Source organism: Hippopotamus amphibius, chromosome 1 (genome assembly GCF_030028045.1).
Source record: "Hippopotamus amphibius kiboko isolate mHipAmp2 chromosome 1, mHipAmp2.hap2, whole genome shotgun sequence".
Lineage (NCBI taxonomy): Eukaryota > Metazoa > Chordata > Mammalia > Artiodactyla > Hippopotamidae > Hippopotamus > Hippopotamus amphibius.
The window spans coordinates 25,256,532-25,271,294 of record NC_080186.1 but is presented as its reverse complement, the minus strand read 5'-3'; the positions used below and the strand labels follow the sequence as shown (position 1 = coordinate 25,271,294).

General features: G+C 44.8%; 1 protein-coding gene across 3 annotated transcripts in view; it reads right to left on the bottom strand.

Moving 5' to 3' along the window:
- Positions 1–886: 886 nt before the first annotated feature.
- Positions 887–14,763, bottom strand: part of KPNA6 (karyopherin subunit alpha 6) — a 49,931-nt gene continuing 36,054 nt past the window's right edge. For all 3 annotated transcript variants that reach the window (XM_057703763.1, XM_057703754.1, XM_057703770.1), the window contains 9 exons: positions 14,185–14,316; positions 12,780–12,868; positions 11,770–11,869; positions 11,288–11,451; positions 11,030–11,108; positions 9,295–9,420; positions 8,882–9,009; positions 7,677–7,855; positions 887–6,147 (listed from right to left, as the gene is read on the bottom strand). In XM_057703763.1, coding sequence (XP_057559746.1) covers positions 5,960–6,147; positions 7,677–7,855; positions 8,882–9,009; positions 9,295–9,420; positions 11,030–11,108; positions 11,288–11,451; positions 11,770–11,869; positions 12,780–12,868; positions 14,185–14,316 — 1,185 coding nt within the window. In that variant the 3' untranslated portion in view covers positions 887–5,959. The remainder of the gene's footprint in view (positions 6,148–7,676; positions 7,856–8,881; positions 9,010–9,294; positions 9,421–11,029; positions 11,109–11,287; positions 11,452–11,769; positions 11,870–12,779; positions 12,869–14,184; positions 14,317–14,763) is intronic.

The following is a 14,763-nucleotide window of genomic DNA, read 5'->3' as shown; positions in this document are numbered from 1 at the left end:
AACGTAACAGAACAAGGTATGCCTGGGGTGAGAGGTGGAGTGGTGTACCAGGGTCAACAGTGGCCTCCAGGGCCCAGCTAGGTGACAAGCAGAACAGACAGGCAAGGAATAAGAAAATTTGATAGAAACGGATTAAAAAGTTACTTTCTTCTTTGCTATAAGAGAAAATGGCCACAATATTAGCATCTCCCAGAGTCAGTCAGGGAGCCCACTGGGAATGGTGGTGACCCTTAATAGAGCTCTTGTAGATTGTTTTCAAGTAGAAGCTCAGGCCTAGGCGTGCCAGATATTTTTAAATGTAGACGCATCTTTTAACGTTGGCAAGGAATTAAAACTTAAAAGGTACTCTGTCAGCCAACCAAAACCTAAAAGTTGGTCAGCCTTCTGGGGGTATCAACTCTGGCTGCTAGTCTGTAATTGCTGCTTTAGGAATTGATCTAAACCAAAGTGAGTAGTCTGTGAACTACTTTGGCCTCAAAGGGCTGGTGAATGGTGATGAAATGATGTGAACATTTTACAGAAATGCAAACTAAAACCGTATAGTGAGAGACAGACCTCCCATCAGTGGTTGCTGGGGGTTGGGCAGAAAGGAGAGGGATTCCCAAGGGGCATGTAGAAACTTCTAGAGGTGATGGATGTGTTCCCGATCTTCACTGTGGTGACGGTTTCATGGATGCAAATATGTCAACACTTAACAAACTGTTCATTTTAAATATGTACCGTTTACTGTATGTCAGTTATAGTTCAATAAAGCTGATTTCAAAAACTCTTTATAGCAGAAGCAGGCTGTTAGAATTCTTAATTCCATTGTTAGGCCAAAAGTTTAAACAATCTCACTTCATTGACTTCCAAAAAATCCAACCTAGAGTCACTCCAAAGAACACGATTTAGAACTTTGCAACAGGTTTTTATTTTTGCTTTATATCTATTACAGTGTTTGAAACCTAAAGAAATACATTTTCTCTTCAAATTTGGATGTGTATATAAATATCATTTGTCTGGACTCAGCACACTCAATGCCATGGTTTCTTGGCCTATTATCTGCTCTGAAATCATCAAGCTTTGTCTGTCTACCCAGGGGCCCTGAGAACATGGAAAACAATAGCCAGAGTTTATAGTTCTTAAAAGCAAATAAATTTGGAAAGAAAAACCAGTGAGGAAAAAGGTTTGATTCACCTTCCTAGGGTCTGTAGCTGGGAACCCAAACTGTTTTTGAGGGACATCTGGTCTGTCTTGGGTAACTGGGACCTCATACCCCTTTTGCTTCTTTAGTGGTTCAATCAAAGGCAGTTTCCACAAAAGCTGGCTATAAGAGCCAATACCCAACTCCAGGGCCTGACAGTTCTCACCATGGCAGAGTTTTCTCTTTCCAAACCCAGAGGCTGAACATCTGACCTACATAGGGAAGCAGGGACAGAGTTTAGCAGAGGGGTTCAGGTATGTGCTAATGTGGACATTGGCAGTCAGGCTGGCCCAGAAGTAGTGAGGTGTGCCCAAATGCACTCAAGACCTTTATGATACAGTACACAAACCTTTCTCCCAGGGTGTTCTGGGCCCCAAATTTAATGGTGCCTCTTCTAACTCAAAGCCAGGTTTGATTCTGCACAGAGCCTAGGCCTGATGCAAAATGCCCGCTCAGAGGAAAACTAACAGTTTTAATTTACAGACTGACTTGGTTTACACTGACCTCAACATTCTTCCCTTACCATGGTCTTCACCTGGGGGGGGGGGGGCGGGGGGGTCTAGGGAACAGACAATGGGATGACCAAATCCTTTAGGAAGGCCTTGGCCAAAGAGCAGCTATTGCCTACCACATGGATCCCCACAGGGCCAAATTCTCAGCTTGTTGGCTTAACAAAAAAATACAAAAGACAGAAAAAATACCGGACAAGATTGGTCTAAAATGTGCAATCCTAAAACAGCTGTGGAAGAAATCTACTCTGAGCAATTTCTCAGTCTCACATGCACTTGTTTCTAGGATAGTCCTACCTGGAAGATGTTGCTACTACTGGTTGTGAGCCTTTCCTATGGTTCCGTGCACTGAGCCTTGCACACGTCCCCAGCCTGCCAGGGAGGCAGACAGGCACACACAATCCTGAGGCCTCCCAGCCAGCCTCTTCTCCCTATGGGTCCCTGCAGTGCCTGCAGGAACCTGGGGAATCTGGCTCCCTGCCTTCAATCGAGGATCCAGAACCTGAGCCCACAAGATGAATCTACTGAGGAGAATTCAAGATGATGGATACCAAGCTGAGTGAGTCTTGGGGAGAAGAGACATGGCCTGAACAAATGAGCCGAGGCCTTCAAAGAAGGGCATGTGAGAGGAGGAAGCGAGTATTGCTAGGCATTCATCTCCTTACCTTCTGTTTTGCTGGAAACGGGTAATTCTACAGTGTAGGGGGACAGCAGGAAGACATAAGAAAATGGAAATCCAGTTTGTTCTGCTAGAGTTTTCATATTAAACTGGTTTGGCTTGAGAGAAATTGGAAGTCAGTGCCTGAGAGCCTTCTTTCGCTCTTCCCTAAGTATGGTAGCAGCTATAATCTGTGCAGTTCAGCTCTAAAAAAATAGGGCTCTTGGAAAGAGGCTTCCAGGGAAAAGAGAATAGGAGGAGATCTAAGGGTTCTAGGTAGGGGGGAACACAAAGGGTCCCTGAAAGCTTAAGTCATTGACACCTGTTCCTTGGAAGGGTCATTTGTACCCACTGCCTTAAGTAACCAGGCTGGCCAGGTGACGGTGGGACCTATGTGGTTCTAACAGAAGGTTGCGGTGAATATGGAGGCCAGTCAGTCACTGGGGATAGCTCAGAACTGAAGGCAGGCTTCTAAGACCAGAGAGCCTGTTAATACTAGAGAAGATGGTGTGGGGATGGGATGCCAGAAGGGCTGGCAATAAAGAATAGCTGGCACTGTTCAAAACAGTATTTGAACACTTTAGCTAAGAAAAAGGCTCCTTGTCCCCTTAATCCACATCTGAGTATCTCCAACCCATCAGAGAGCTTAAAATGGACATAGCCCTTTGCCCAAATATTAAGATTCCAAACACAAGTCTTCTCAGGCTATTCCCTACAATAGGTTGGGGAGCCTCTCCATCCCTGTAACATCCATTCAGAAACCTGTCAGAAAGCTCTGACTTCACCTAGGCCAGGGTCTGGAGTCCAGATTGGGGGGCTGCCCATGAAGAGTGGCTGTCAAGCCTGGGCTCAAAAGAAATAATATTTTGCTTCCCAAGATGGCCAAAGGAGAGGAGGAGACACAAAAGATGATGTTACTGCCTCTGTGGGCTGGAAGAACTTCACTGGTTGACTGAAAAGAAGGTCAGAGGAATATAATGGGAAAGGATGGTCTGAGGAAGACATTAACAAAGGAAAGCTCCTAGAGGCCATGTTTATCATATGAGAAACTTGTCCTCATGTTGTGCCCTGGGAGACTTCAGCCTTTGGAGTCCTGTAGAAAACAGGCCTCAAGCAGTAGCCGATGATCAAAAGAGTCTTCTATTTAGTACATGGCCCAGATCTGAAGCGAAAGTAGATTTGGGAGGAACAGCTGGGGAAGGCTGGATGTGTATGTCTCATAATAAGAATTTGGCCTCAACGTCAGGGAATTAACTATTGCTAGAGATGTACAAAGTAGATCTTACTAAAATAAAATGCTCTGCCCTTTGGACAAGGACAAGGAGTGGGGTGTGGCTTTCTTTTGAACTGTAAGGAAAAGAGTTTTGTAACGGAGTCGGCAGGCCAAGTGCAAAGTGTCCTGCCCCTTGCCTACCTAGGAGAGTGGGGGTTGGTAGATACCACGCCCAAGCTGAAGAGCAGCATCTGACTCACTTAGGTGGTACAGCACTGCTATCACTTTTCAGTGATGACCACTAGCCCCAACAACTCTTCTCAGAAAATGTCTCTGGAGTTGGGTCTCAACACTAGAAAGAAGGCAAATTCAAGACTAGTGGCCAAAAGCAACTGAACTTTTTATGTAAGCAGAGTGGCATGGACTTCACCTGAGCCAGAGGGTGGAGGTATAGGAATGGGAGCAAGAATGGCATTATTTCTGGGGAAAGGAAAATACAGCTTGGAGCAGGGCACCTCTGACCGACCTCTGTGGGGAAGCAGGAACAGGACAGATTGTGCCTTCAGCTCCACCACTGGCCTATACTTAGTCAACAACTTCCTCCATTCCGCCCCACCCCAATACCTGGGTTTTATTATCACATGTAATCCACTGAAGCATACAGGCAAGCCACTGAGGCTCGGCAGTGGCTCTACTCAAAGGGAAAGAAAAGGCATTAGCATTATAATTGTCACAGGAAGGGCAAAATCCAAACTCCGTACAAGGATCCCAATCAGGGAAGATAACAATCACTCTCAAAAGTCCCAAGGCTGCTAAATTTCTGTGATAAGAGACAGCCATCTATGATAACATGTGGACAAGGGCGTTTGAGACTGAATCTGAGGCGGCAGACTGCTTTCTTGGTTCCCCGATGTAAGCAGGATGCTCAGCAGTAAGGACTAGAGTGGTAGACTTCACCAGGCCCTGGGGCCATCCTTGCTCCACTCGGGTACTGGGACAATCAGACCAGGCTGACCTGCTATATAAAGGTTCCAGAGCTAAGGGTTGGTCCCAGGTGGTAGCCCGGAATCCAAGCAGAGAGGAGAAGGATCAAGGTCACGCTTCCTGAGCAAAAGAGCTTCCACATCTCTTTTTGGTCTTCCTCACAGTATCCTACTCACAGAAATTACAGAGACAGTTCTTCCTCTTGAGACCAATTAAGACTGACCTACCTAATATATAGAATATAAAAAAATACAGAACTTTTGACATTCTCTCCTTTGGAAGTAACATATACATGATCCAACTATGGAAGAGGAAGAAGAAAGAAGAAGAAGAAGAAAGGCCAAAGGCAGGGATCCCCTGGCTATCCCAATACATGACACTCTCACTCCAACCTCCTCTGCAACTTACGGGTCACCAGAGCAAGGACTTTCTCCTCAGGAGAAAGGAAGGACCACAGCCCTCTGTTGCGTGCTTAGGAGAAAATACAGCTACCTCAGAGGTTCATTTCAACTCTGAGAGGAATTTTCAAGTAAACAAATGAAGTTGGGTTGCACCACTGGAAGGTGGGTAGGAAACATGGGATCAGTAGCGACACATGGGAAGCCCCGTCTGAAGGCCTATGTTCCTTTCCCCACACTCCCACTGGTGTACATGCCCCAGGAGAGTGAAGGGGATCTCCCAAACTAAAGAGGTCTGGGCAAGGGGTTAGAGGGAGGGAGAGGGCTTTGTCTCGTGGTGACCTTCTCCTCAGCCTCTAGTCCCAGACAATGCTGGCAGCTGGGATTCCTAAAACCAGGAACTCATGGCTCTGGGAAAGAGCAATCTTAATACAAGAAAAATGTGCAAAAGAAAAAAAAATTAAATAACTCAATCCAAGCATACAAGATTAATATTCTGTCAGAGCAAGAACACTTTGTTTTGGATTTCTCCCTTCCCCTCCCACCCCCCACCTCTGGAATATTCCATCTGCTCAAGTACCCAAGATAAGAGTTACACAGATCAGGGCAGAGGACTGGGAAGGATGAAGGAAGATAAAAAAGGAAGGAAGTCACCACTAAAGAAAAAAAAAATAAAATAAAAAAGGTGCAAAATTGATTACCTCAGTCCTCCTTTGTCTACCCCTGGGCTCCTGGGTTAAAGACATATGTGCAGCCAAAATATAGTGTAAGGAAGAAAAACCCAACACGTCCCCTTCTTGTCACAAAACCCAAATGTGAGCCTCAGATGGTTCTGTCTGTCCAGAGGGTGCTCCCTCCAGGGAAGGGGGCGGAGCAGGTCAAGAGCACAGTTTCCAGGGCAGCAGAGGTGTGTGGTGGCTGATGGTGGGGAGGCCGGTTTCCCGCCCACCAGAGGGCTGCTTTTTCCGCTGGTTGGTGGTGCTTCCCATCCCCTCCCCTCCCCGGAGGCAGACATTATAGCTGGAAGCCCTCCATGGGGGCCTCAGGCTGCTGGAAGATGAACTGCTGTTGCGTTTCATCCACTTGGGGAGCCAGGCTGCTATCATCATCTTCTACGCCAAAGTAGTGCTCAATGAGGTCGAAGGCCTTCTGGTAGATCTCCTGGTTCTCATGGCTCTGGAGAAACTCAATTTTATCCAAGCCTATGGTGGCAAGAAGGAAGGAGGGAGAAGAGTAAACTCTGAGTGCTCTTCGGGTCCATGAAACATTTATCTCTTTTTCCTTCCTTGAATTATGTTAGTGTTTATACAAAGTAATATGATCAGCTCTTTCTTTGATCTGAAAGAGGAGAGTCGCGAGCTTTACCTAAAATGACATAACCCCAAAGGAAAAACACCAAAATGTCAGTTATAAATCAGAGGTTCTAGTCCTGATTCTGCTTTTAACCTGGGCAAATCGCTGACCATTCTGAATCTCTTGGAGATGAATGATGAGTCAATCCAGCACTCCTAACAGAACTTGCTAAGGAAACCATAAACAAAGTGAAAAGAAAACGCGCAAAATGGAAGAAAATATTTGCAACTGACATGACAGACGAGGGCTTAATTTTCAAAATATACAAACAGCTCATATAGCTCAATAACAAAAAAACAAGCAACCCCCAAAAAAAATAGGCAGAAGGGACTTCTCTGGTGGTCCAGTGGGTAAGACTCCATGCTCCCAATGCACGGGGCTCAGGTTTGATCCCTGGTCAGGGAACTAAGATCCTGCAAGGCATGCGGTGCGGCCAAAAAAAAAGGAAAACAAACTACAAATAATAAATGCTGGAGAGGGTGAGGAGGAAAAGGGAACCCTCCTATACTGTTGGTGGGAATGTAAACTGGTGCAGCTACTGTGGAGGTTCCTTAAAAAACTGAAAATAGAGCTACCATATGATCCAGCAATCCCACTCCTGGGCATATATCTGGAGAAAACTGTAATTCGAAAAGATACATACACCCCAATGTTCATAGCAGCACTATTTACAACAGCCAAGGCATGGAAGCAACCTGAGTGTCCATCGACAGATGAATGGATAAAGAAGATGTGGTACATATATACAATGGAATATTACTCAGCCATAAGTAAGAATAAAATAATGTCATTTGCAGCAACATGGATGGATCCAGACATTATCATACTAAGCGAAGTAAGTCAGACTGAGAAAGACAAATATCATATATCACTTATGTGGAATCTAAAAAAATGATACAAATGAACTTACAAAACAAAAACAGACTCACAGACTTAGAAAAACTTATGGTTACCAAAGGGGAAAGGGTGGGGAGGGATAAATAAGGAGTTTGGGATTAGCAGATACAAACTGCTATTAACAAAACAGATAAACAACAAGGACATCCTGCATAGTACAGGGAACTATATTTGATATCTTGTAATAAACTATAATGGAAAAACAAAACAAAAGAAAGAAAAGAACTTGAAAACATGCCTTCCAACTCCGTCTATTATCAATTCTGAAGCTTTATTTTTGCATCTGTACCATAACCTACTTACCAGGTAGAGCCTATCAGAAAGAGAACTCATCTACTGCTCCTCAGAGGAAATGGAACTGGTGGGATAAAATCTTGCATTCAATGCTGACCCCCTCAAAATACACACGCTCACATACGTATACTATTTCAGAGGTTCTCTCTACTTATGGCGGACGTGAGGTTGGGGAGAGGGAACATACCGTAGGCTTCCTCGATGAGGCCACAGTAGGGATTGACCCCTGAGCCACTGCGCTTGCCCTCTTGCTCTCCAAGCCGAAGGATATTCTCCAGTCCATTGAGGGCCACTTGCACAATCTTTGAATCCATCACAGTTAGCAAGTCACAGAGGGGTTTGATGCAGCCCAGGGAGACCAGGTACCTGAGGGGCAAAGACCAGGCAAGTTCTAAATTAAGACAAGGCAAGGGAGGTGCCAGGCAGGTGCCATGGGGCCTCTGGGTCTCCCTCATACATCAATGCCCTCAGCAATTCACTCGACCGAGCTTTCATAACCACCCATCCTTTATCTCAATCTCATCACCCTCCCAATGCTACTGGTTTAGTTCATTTCCATGTAGAAGGCTGCCATGGATTCCTCCTCCTTGTCCCTAATGTCTCCTTGCTGCAGTACTACCTACTCTGAACACATCATTTCCCTGCTTAAAATTCTCACAGTCCAAGCTCTACAGTCATAACAATACGATCTGGCTCCTAATCTTTTCTAGCTTCCCCTCCCATTATTCCCTTCTGAGAATGCTACATTCCAGTCAAACAGTAAAGGTCTCCAGGTTTCTGATTTTTATACCTTTACTTATGCTTTTTCTTGTCCAAAACGCCACTTATAATCCTGTATCCTCAAAAGCTTAACTCAACGGCTATCCGTTTCTCCTAAGGTTTATTTATAATGAATATACTCCCCTTCCTAAGCTATAAGCTGAAGGCAAGGCACTTCTCCAATTCCAACCACTCCTACTCAAGTTGATAACGGAAACCAAAATCAAAGAGCATCCTCACACAAAATAGCTTTCCTATTTGCTCCTCCCAAGTATTACTGCCAAAAATGATTTCCAAAGAAGCTGCTCTGAAGGAGCCATAGCATGGTCCTCTTTCACGTGTATGGATAATTGAGAATTACACAGATTTAAATTCTCTTGACAGTAGAAAGAGGCAGAGGAGAGACAGATGTCTGTGTCATAAGTTTCCATTCTCCAGGAGGGAAAAGAGATACACAGTTTATAGGAGTCTACTTCAGAGTCCAGTGCTACAGTCTAGCCTAGCAGCTTAGCAGCTAAACCCTACTGGACAGGGGCAGATCTATCCCAGGAAAGGCAGTTTAGAGGCCACATGTAAATCGTGAGCCAAGAGGTAGATATCATTCAAGACAATGGGAAAGGACTGTGATACTACCTGATTTGTTCAGGGGTTCCTCCTGATGTGGCGTTGGTGATGGCCCAGGCTGCCTCTTTCCTTGTACGGAACTCTGCTTTCTGAAGGATTTCGATCAACACGGGGAAGATATTTGCATCTATGACAGCCTGAGAAGAATTGGGGAGTAGAAGATGGGGTGCGGAGGAAGAAAGTCACTTCAAGAAGAATAAGCAAATCAGGACCCCAAATCCGCTAAGATTTAGACATCTTCCCCTTTCTGAAAGCTCTCCTCTGTTCTTCCCATCTAGGTAAGACACTACAAAGGAACCCTGAAACAAAATTTTTCTTCTAGAGGGCAATATCCCACAATGTCTCATGCTCGCAGGCCTTTCTACCTGCCGCCCACCCCACCCCAACCGCCACACACACAACGTCCCCCCTGCTTGTTCTACCTGTATCTGAGCCCTGTTGCCAGCAGTGATATTTGAAATGGTCCAACAAGCTTCCTTTCGGATTGACTCCTTGGAGCTGCTCAGCAAGTGGAGGAGGCAAGGGAGGGCTGAACAGTTAAGAATGACCTAGAATACCAAAAGCATAGGCAACAAAAGAAAAATTAAACTGGACTTAATCAAAATTTAAAACTTCTGGACACCAAAAGACACCATCAACAGAGTGAATTACACAAACCACAGAATGGGAGACAGAATATACAAATCATATATCTGATAAGGATTAATATCCAGAATATATAAAAAACAATAAAAAACTGAACCCAATTTAAAATGGACAAAGGACTTGAATAGACATTTCTTCAAAGAAAATATGCAGGTGGCTAATAAGCACATGAAAAGATGCCAAACACCACTAATTAGGGAAATGCAAACCAAAACCTCAGTGAGATACAATTTCATGCTTATTAGGTTATTCTTAAAAAAATCCAGGCAATACAAGTGTTGGTAAAGATGCGGAGAAATTGGAACCTGGTACGTTGCTGGTGGGAATGTAAACTGGTGCAGCCACTGTGCAAAACAGTATGGTGATTCCTCAAAATCTTAAACATAAAATTACCATATGATCCAGTAATTCCACCTCTGGGTATATACCCAGAAGAACTGAAAGCAGGGACTCAAAAGGATACATATTCAGTGCAGCATCATTCATACTAGCCAAAGGTGGAAGCAACCCAAGTGTCTGGCAACAGATGAATGAATAAGCCAAATGTGGCATATACGTACAATGGAATATTATCCAGCTGCAGAAAGGAATGAAGGTGTGACATGCTAAAATACTGCATGAACCTTGAAGACATTATGCTAAGTGAAATAAGCTGAACCACAAGGACAAATATATATGGTTCGGCTTACATGAGGTACCTACAGTAGTCAAATTCCTAAGAGACAGAAAGTAGTATGGTGGTTACCAGGGGATGAGGGGTGGGGGAGATTGGAAGTTATTATTTAAAGGGTACAGAGTTTCAGTTTGGAATGATATAAAAGTTGTGGAGATGGATGGTGGTAATGGTTGAATAACAACGTGGATGTACTTAATGCTGGTAAGCTATATTTAAAAATGGTAAAAATAGTACATTTTAAGTTCTGAATATCTGTATATACAGGCGGGCCTGCGTGCATGCATGCGTGCACACACACACGAATGACCCAGCAATTGGGGGTGGACTTGAGTGAGACTGCTCATCAGGTAAGAAATTTTTAAGAATCTCATAGAATTATGCAAACTACTCAAGATTCAAAGAATATTCAGATCTCTGGCCTTTGAACAGAGAAACCCTGTATACTGTGCTCTCAACGGCTGTGTTACTAACAGGAGACTAACATGAGACGTGGTTATCCTAAAGGTCTAGGAAGTAGGCGTGAGGTTCCATAGCTTTTAGTATCTCAAAGGTACCGTAACTCAAAATCTGTTAACAATTATTACAGTGTCCCAGGCAGTAAGTCAGGTCATTCCATTTAATTTTTCAATAGCACCCAATGGATGATGACTTGCTTCCAATTTATACAGAAAACGCAGGCAACAAAGCTGCCCACAGATAATACAGAAAATGCGAGAGTTGGCATTTTTCACTCAAGCCTATGTTTTCTCTCCTAGATCATGCTGCCTTCCACCAGGACCAAAGTCTGGTGACAGGGAAAGATTCTGTCCATAGACAGCTTTCCTCCTCCTCCTTACCTGGGTCTGGATGTCATCCCCGGTGACGATGTTACCCACAGCTCTCAGAGCAGGAGAAGCCACTTTGTTATCGTTGTGCCTACAGAGGAGGGCGATTTGATCAGTAGAAGGCAGCACACTGCATTCAGCTCTGCTGACCACCAAGGCCAGCAGCACTCATGGCTCCAGACCTTCGGACAGGGCAGCAGATTGCTGGCTGCAGTTCTGAGCTTGGAGAAGCTTAGGGAATCTGTATCCTTTCTAATTGAGAACACTCACATTAGAAGTTCGACCAATCTCCGGCAGACTCCAGAGTCTATGACTGCCTGGATCTTCTCATTGGGGCCATCAGACAGATAAGAAAGGGCCCAGCAAGCATCTGCCAGCAAGTCTGAGTCGCTGCTGAAGAGTAGGCGAGATAGCACAGGCAAACAGGGGGAGACCTGTTGGAAGCAGAGAAAGAGGGACTCATGGGAGGACGGGGTTACATCACCTCTACCACTAACCCTAACATCGCCAAGCCCTCCTCTACTAAGTAAGTCTAAGACCTGGAGATTTCTACTACATTAAACCATCAGGCCCACACTTTCACTTTACCATCCAGGTATATGAGATCACCTACTACACTGACGACTGCCTCTTTCAGTTTCCCATGGATTGAGACTCCGAGGGTTCCCCAAAGACCTGCAAACTCCCGTATCAAAATTCCTCCATATGAAGGAACCTGTTATCACTCAGAAACAGGTAAGAAGCTCTCTTACCTTTGCAAACTCTGGGGGTGGGTTCTTGCCTCGGCAGAGGTTTGACAGGGCCCAGACTGCATTTCGTGTCATTGTCAGTCGTGTGGACTTGGTAAGGAGTCTGAAGGAGACAGCAAAGCCAGATCCTGAGCAATGATGCCCTCTGCATAGAGCTGTTGCCTACGAACCCCAGGAGCAAATCCAATCAGACCCCTAAGACTCTAGCAGCCTCACTGTTTCTTCCTACCCATAGATTTAAGTTAAGTGAGCCTCTTTGGCCCAGGAGGCCGACCTACATCGTCACAGAGGATTAGGACCAGCTGTGGCTTGTTAAGACCATAGCTAATAAGGACAAACACAGGGCTGGACCTTGAGTAAGCATGCTAAGTGTTTAAGATAGGACACACTGTGCCCCTAACTGTGGCCACAAGTTCTAAACAAGAGTATTGTTCTCTTTGGAAATAAAAGCTGAAAGTTTAGTGTGAGGGCTTTAGCCATGCAGTATGGAATGATTTTCTGTGACAGGCCTAAGAAGGAGTTATAATAGTAGCCTATGAGATTGTGGCCTTTGAAGAAAAGCTCCTCCCTCTGTTTTGGTTTAGAAGTAGCTCTACTTTAAGGGCACGGGGCAGGGATGGGAACAGCCAGATGACCCTGCGTGGGGTCTTAGATCTGTGGTTTACAACAGAGCTCTCCAATGTACTATGCATAAACCCACAGCAAATCAATGCATTCCGTAGAGGGGGTCAGATTTTCCAGATGGGCCAGTCCTTCCTCTCTCCTCTGGCTCAACAATGAGACAGGTATGACCAACATGAGGTTCTTCTATGAAGTGAGGAAGCACAAGACATAGATAGACCAGTAGCACAAGATTCTCACTCTCGAGAGACAGCTATCTTTTACTCTGGCAATCAGAATGCACTTTTAGCATTTTTGTATTTACTCATCATCTTAAGGTAAACTGTCCCCCACAGATCTGCCACATGGCGGCCCTACAGATACCCCAGGTGCAGATGATAATAATTACTCACGTTAACAAAGGATTAAGGATGGAACAGTTCAAGACGTAATCTCGGCAAACGGAGCTGTCTCCAGCTATGTTTCCCAGTGCCCAGACTGCCTAAAAAAAGGATGATGAAACTGTCACCCTCAGAGCCTAGTGGCTTCTGTAGGTACTTTATACTTACAACTACAAAGTGACACCCACTAGTGAACACCCCCATCAAGACCTGAAACACACTAAATAAGCACAGGTATCCTCCTTGTTGACATCCTTATTGAGCACTTGCTCTATGAGGACTTTTCCTCTGAGAGTTCCTAGTTCGTTGGGGAAGACAGGTTGATACTGTACTGCAGCCAGAGAAGTCAAACCAAGACCTCCTTATCCCCACCTCCCAGAAAAGGAGAAAATGATGGGGAAATTGCATTCTTGTAGTCTCACAGGACCAACCCTATATGTAGTAATATAAGAAAAAACCTCAGTACCACTCTCCACTTCTGTCCAACCAGTAAAACTCCAGTGGAAGAAATGGAGGTTGGGTTTTTATGCTCTGTAGGTGCTGAGAAATGGGCACTATGGTATCTTTTTTCCAACAGCACCTCTGATGCCCAATGTGTGGAGTTTTTATAAACCAACAACCAATTCTCTGACACCAACTGTGTCAATTCAGTTAAAATTCTGACACTAACTTGGAGCTAGGCTAGATTCCATGGACTAGGGACTCAGTCCCACAAAACCGCCCTCACTTTAGATACTAGCTGCAATTCCCAGGTGCCACCTATACTTCTTACCAACTGGCTATAAATTCAGGAGTTCCACAATCTCCTCTTCAGATTCAGTGATTCACTAGAAAGATTCATAGAACTCAGGAAAACACTTTACTTATGTTTACCAGTTTACTATAATAGATACAACTCAGGAAGAGCTAAATGGAAGAGATGCATAAGGCAAAGTATGGGGTGAGGAGTGAGGGTTGCACAGAACTTACATGCCCTCTCCAGGCATGTCACCTTCCCAGCACATTGAGTGTTCACCAACCCAGAAGCTCTCTGAATCTCACTGTTCAAGATTTTTTATAATCCAATCTCTATCCCTTCTAACCTCCCTGCGGAGGCTGGGGTGGATGGGTGGGAAGAGTGGGGGTGGCGTGGGGCTGAGAGTTCCTATCCTCTAATCCTAAGTTTGGTCTTTCTGATGACCAGCCCTCCCTTCCTGAAGCTATCTAGGGGCCCTAGCCCTAGTCACTTCATTAGCACAGGCTCGGGTTTGTTCCAAAGGGGCTCTTTAGGAATAACAACAGACACTTCTATCACTAAGAAAATCCCAATGTTTTTAGAAGCTCTTTGCTCTTAACCTCTTAACTGGGGATAACTACAAAACATATTTTTCATTATACCACCAGTATCATCAAGAATTAAGTCAAATTTGGGCATTACCTGTTCCTGTACATCCTCAAAGTCTGAGTTAAGCAGCTCTATAAAAATGGGGACGGCCCCTGCTTCAATGACAATTTTGGTCTGCTGAGAGGTTCCAGAGGCAATGTTCGTTAGAGCCCAGGCAGCTTCAAACTGAAAGTGAGATTAAAGCCATGAATGAGAGGTCATTCCACACAGAGCAGCCATGCCTACCAGCCGGCTCAGAGCACTAAGCCTCCTGGCCCCGATTTACAAACAAAACCAAAAAACCACACAAGCCTTTCCCTCACCTCCTTTAAAGGATAGGAGGAGGTACTAGCAGTGATATAACATAATGGGAAGACAGAATTGGGCCTCCATGTTCCCCGGTCTAGTCCTGCACTACCACAGCACCCGTGAGTCCTTTGGCAAGTCACGTTTTTATTTCCTGAGCTTCACTTTATTCATTTCTGAAACCAGGTTAAGAGTGAGATGAGTCTCTCAAAGTCCCTTTCAGCCAAGTTTCTAATAAGTTGCAATGGATCCAATCCAAGTCACAAATGGTGACTCATTACCCATCTGTGAGAAGACAGACCCGGAGAAGCTAAGTGATTCACCTCA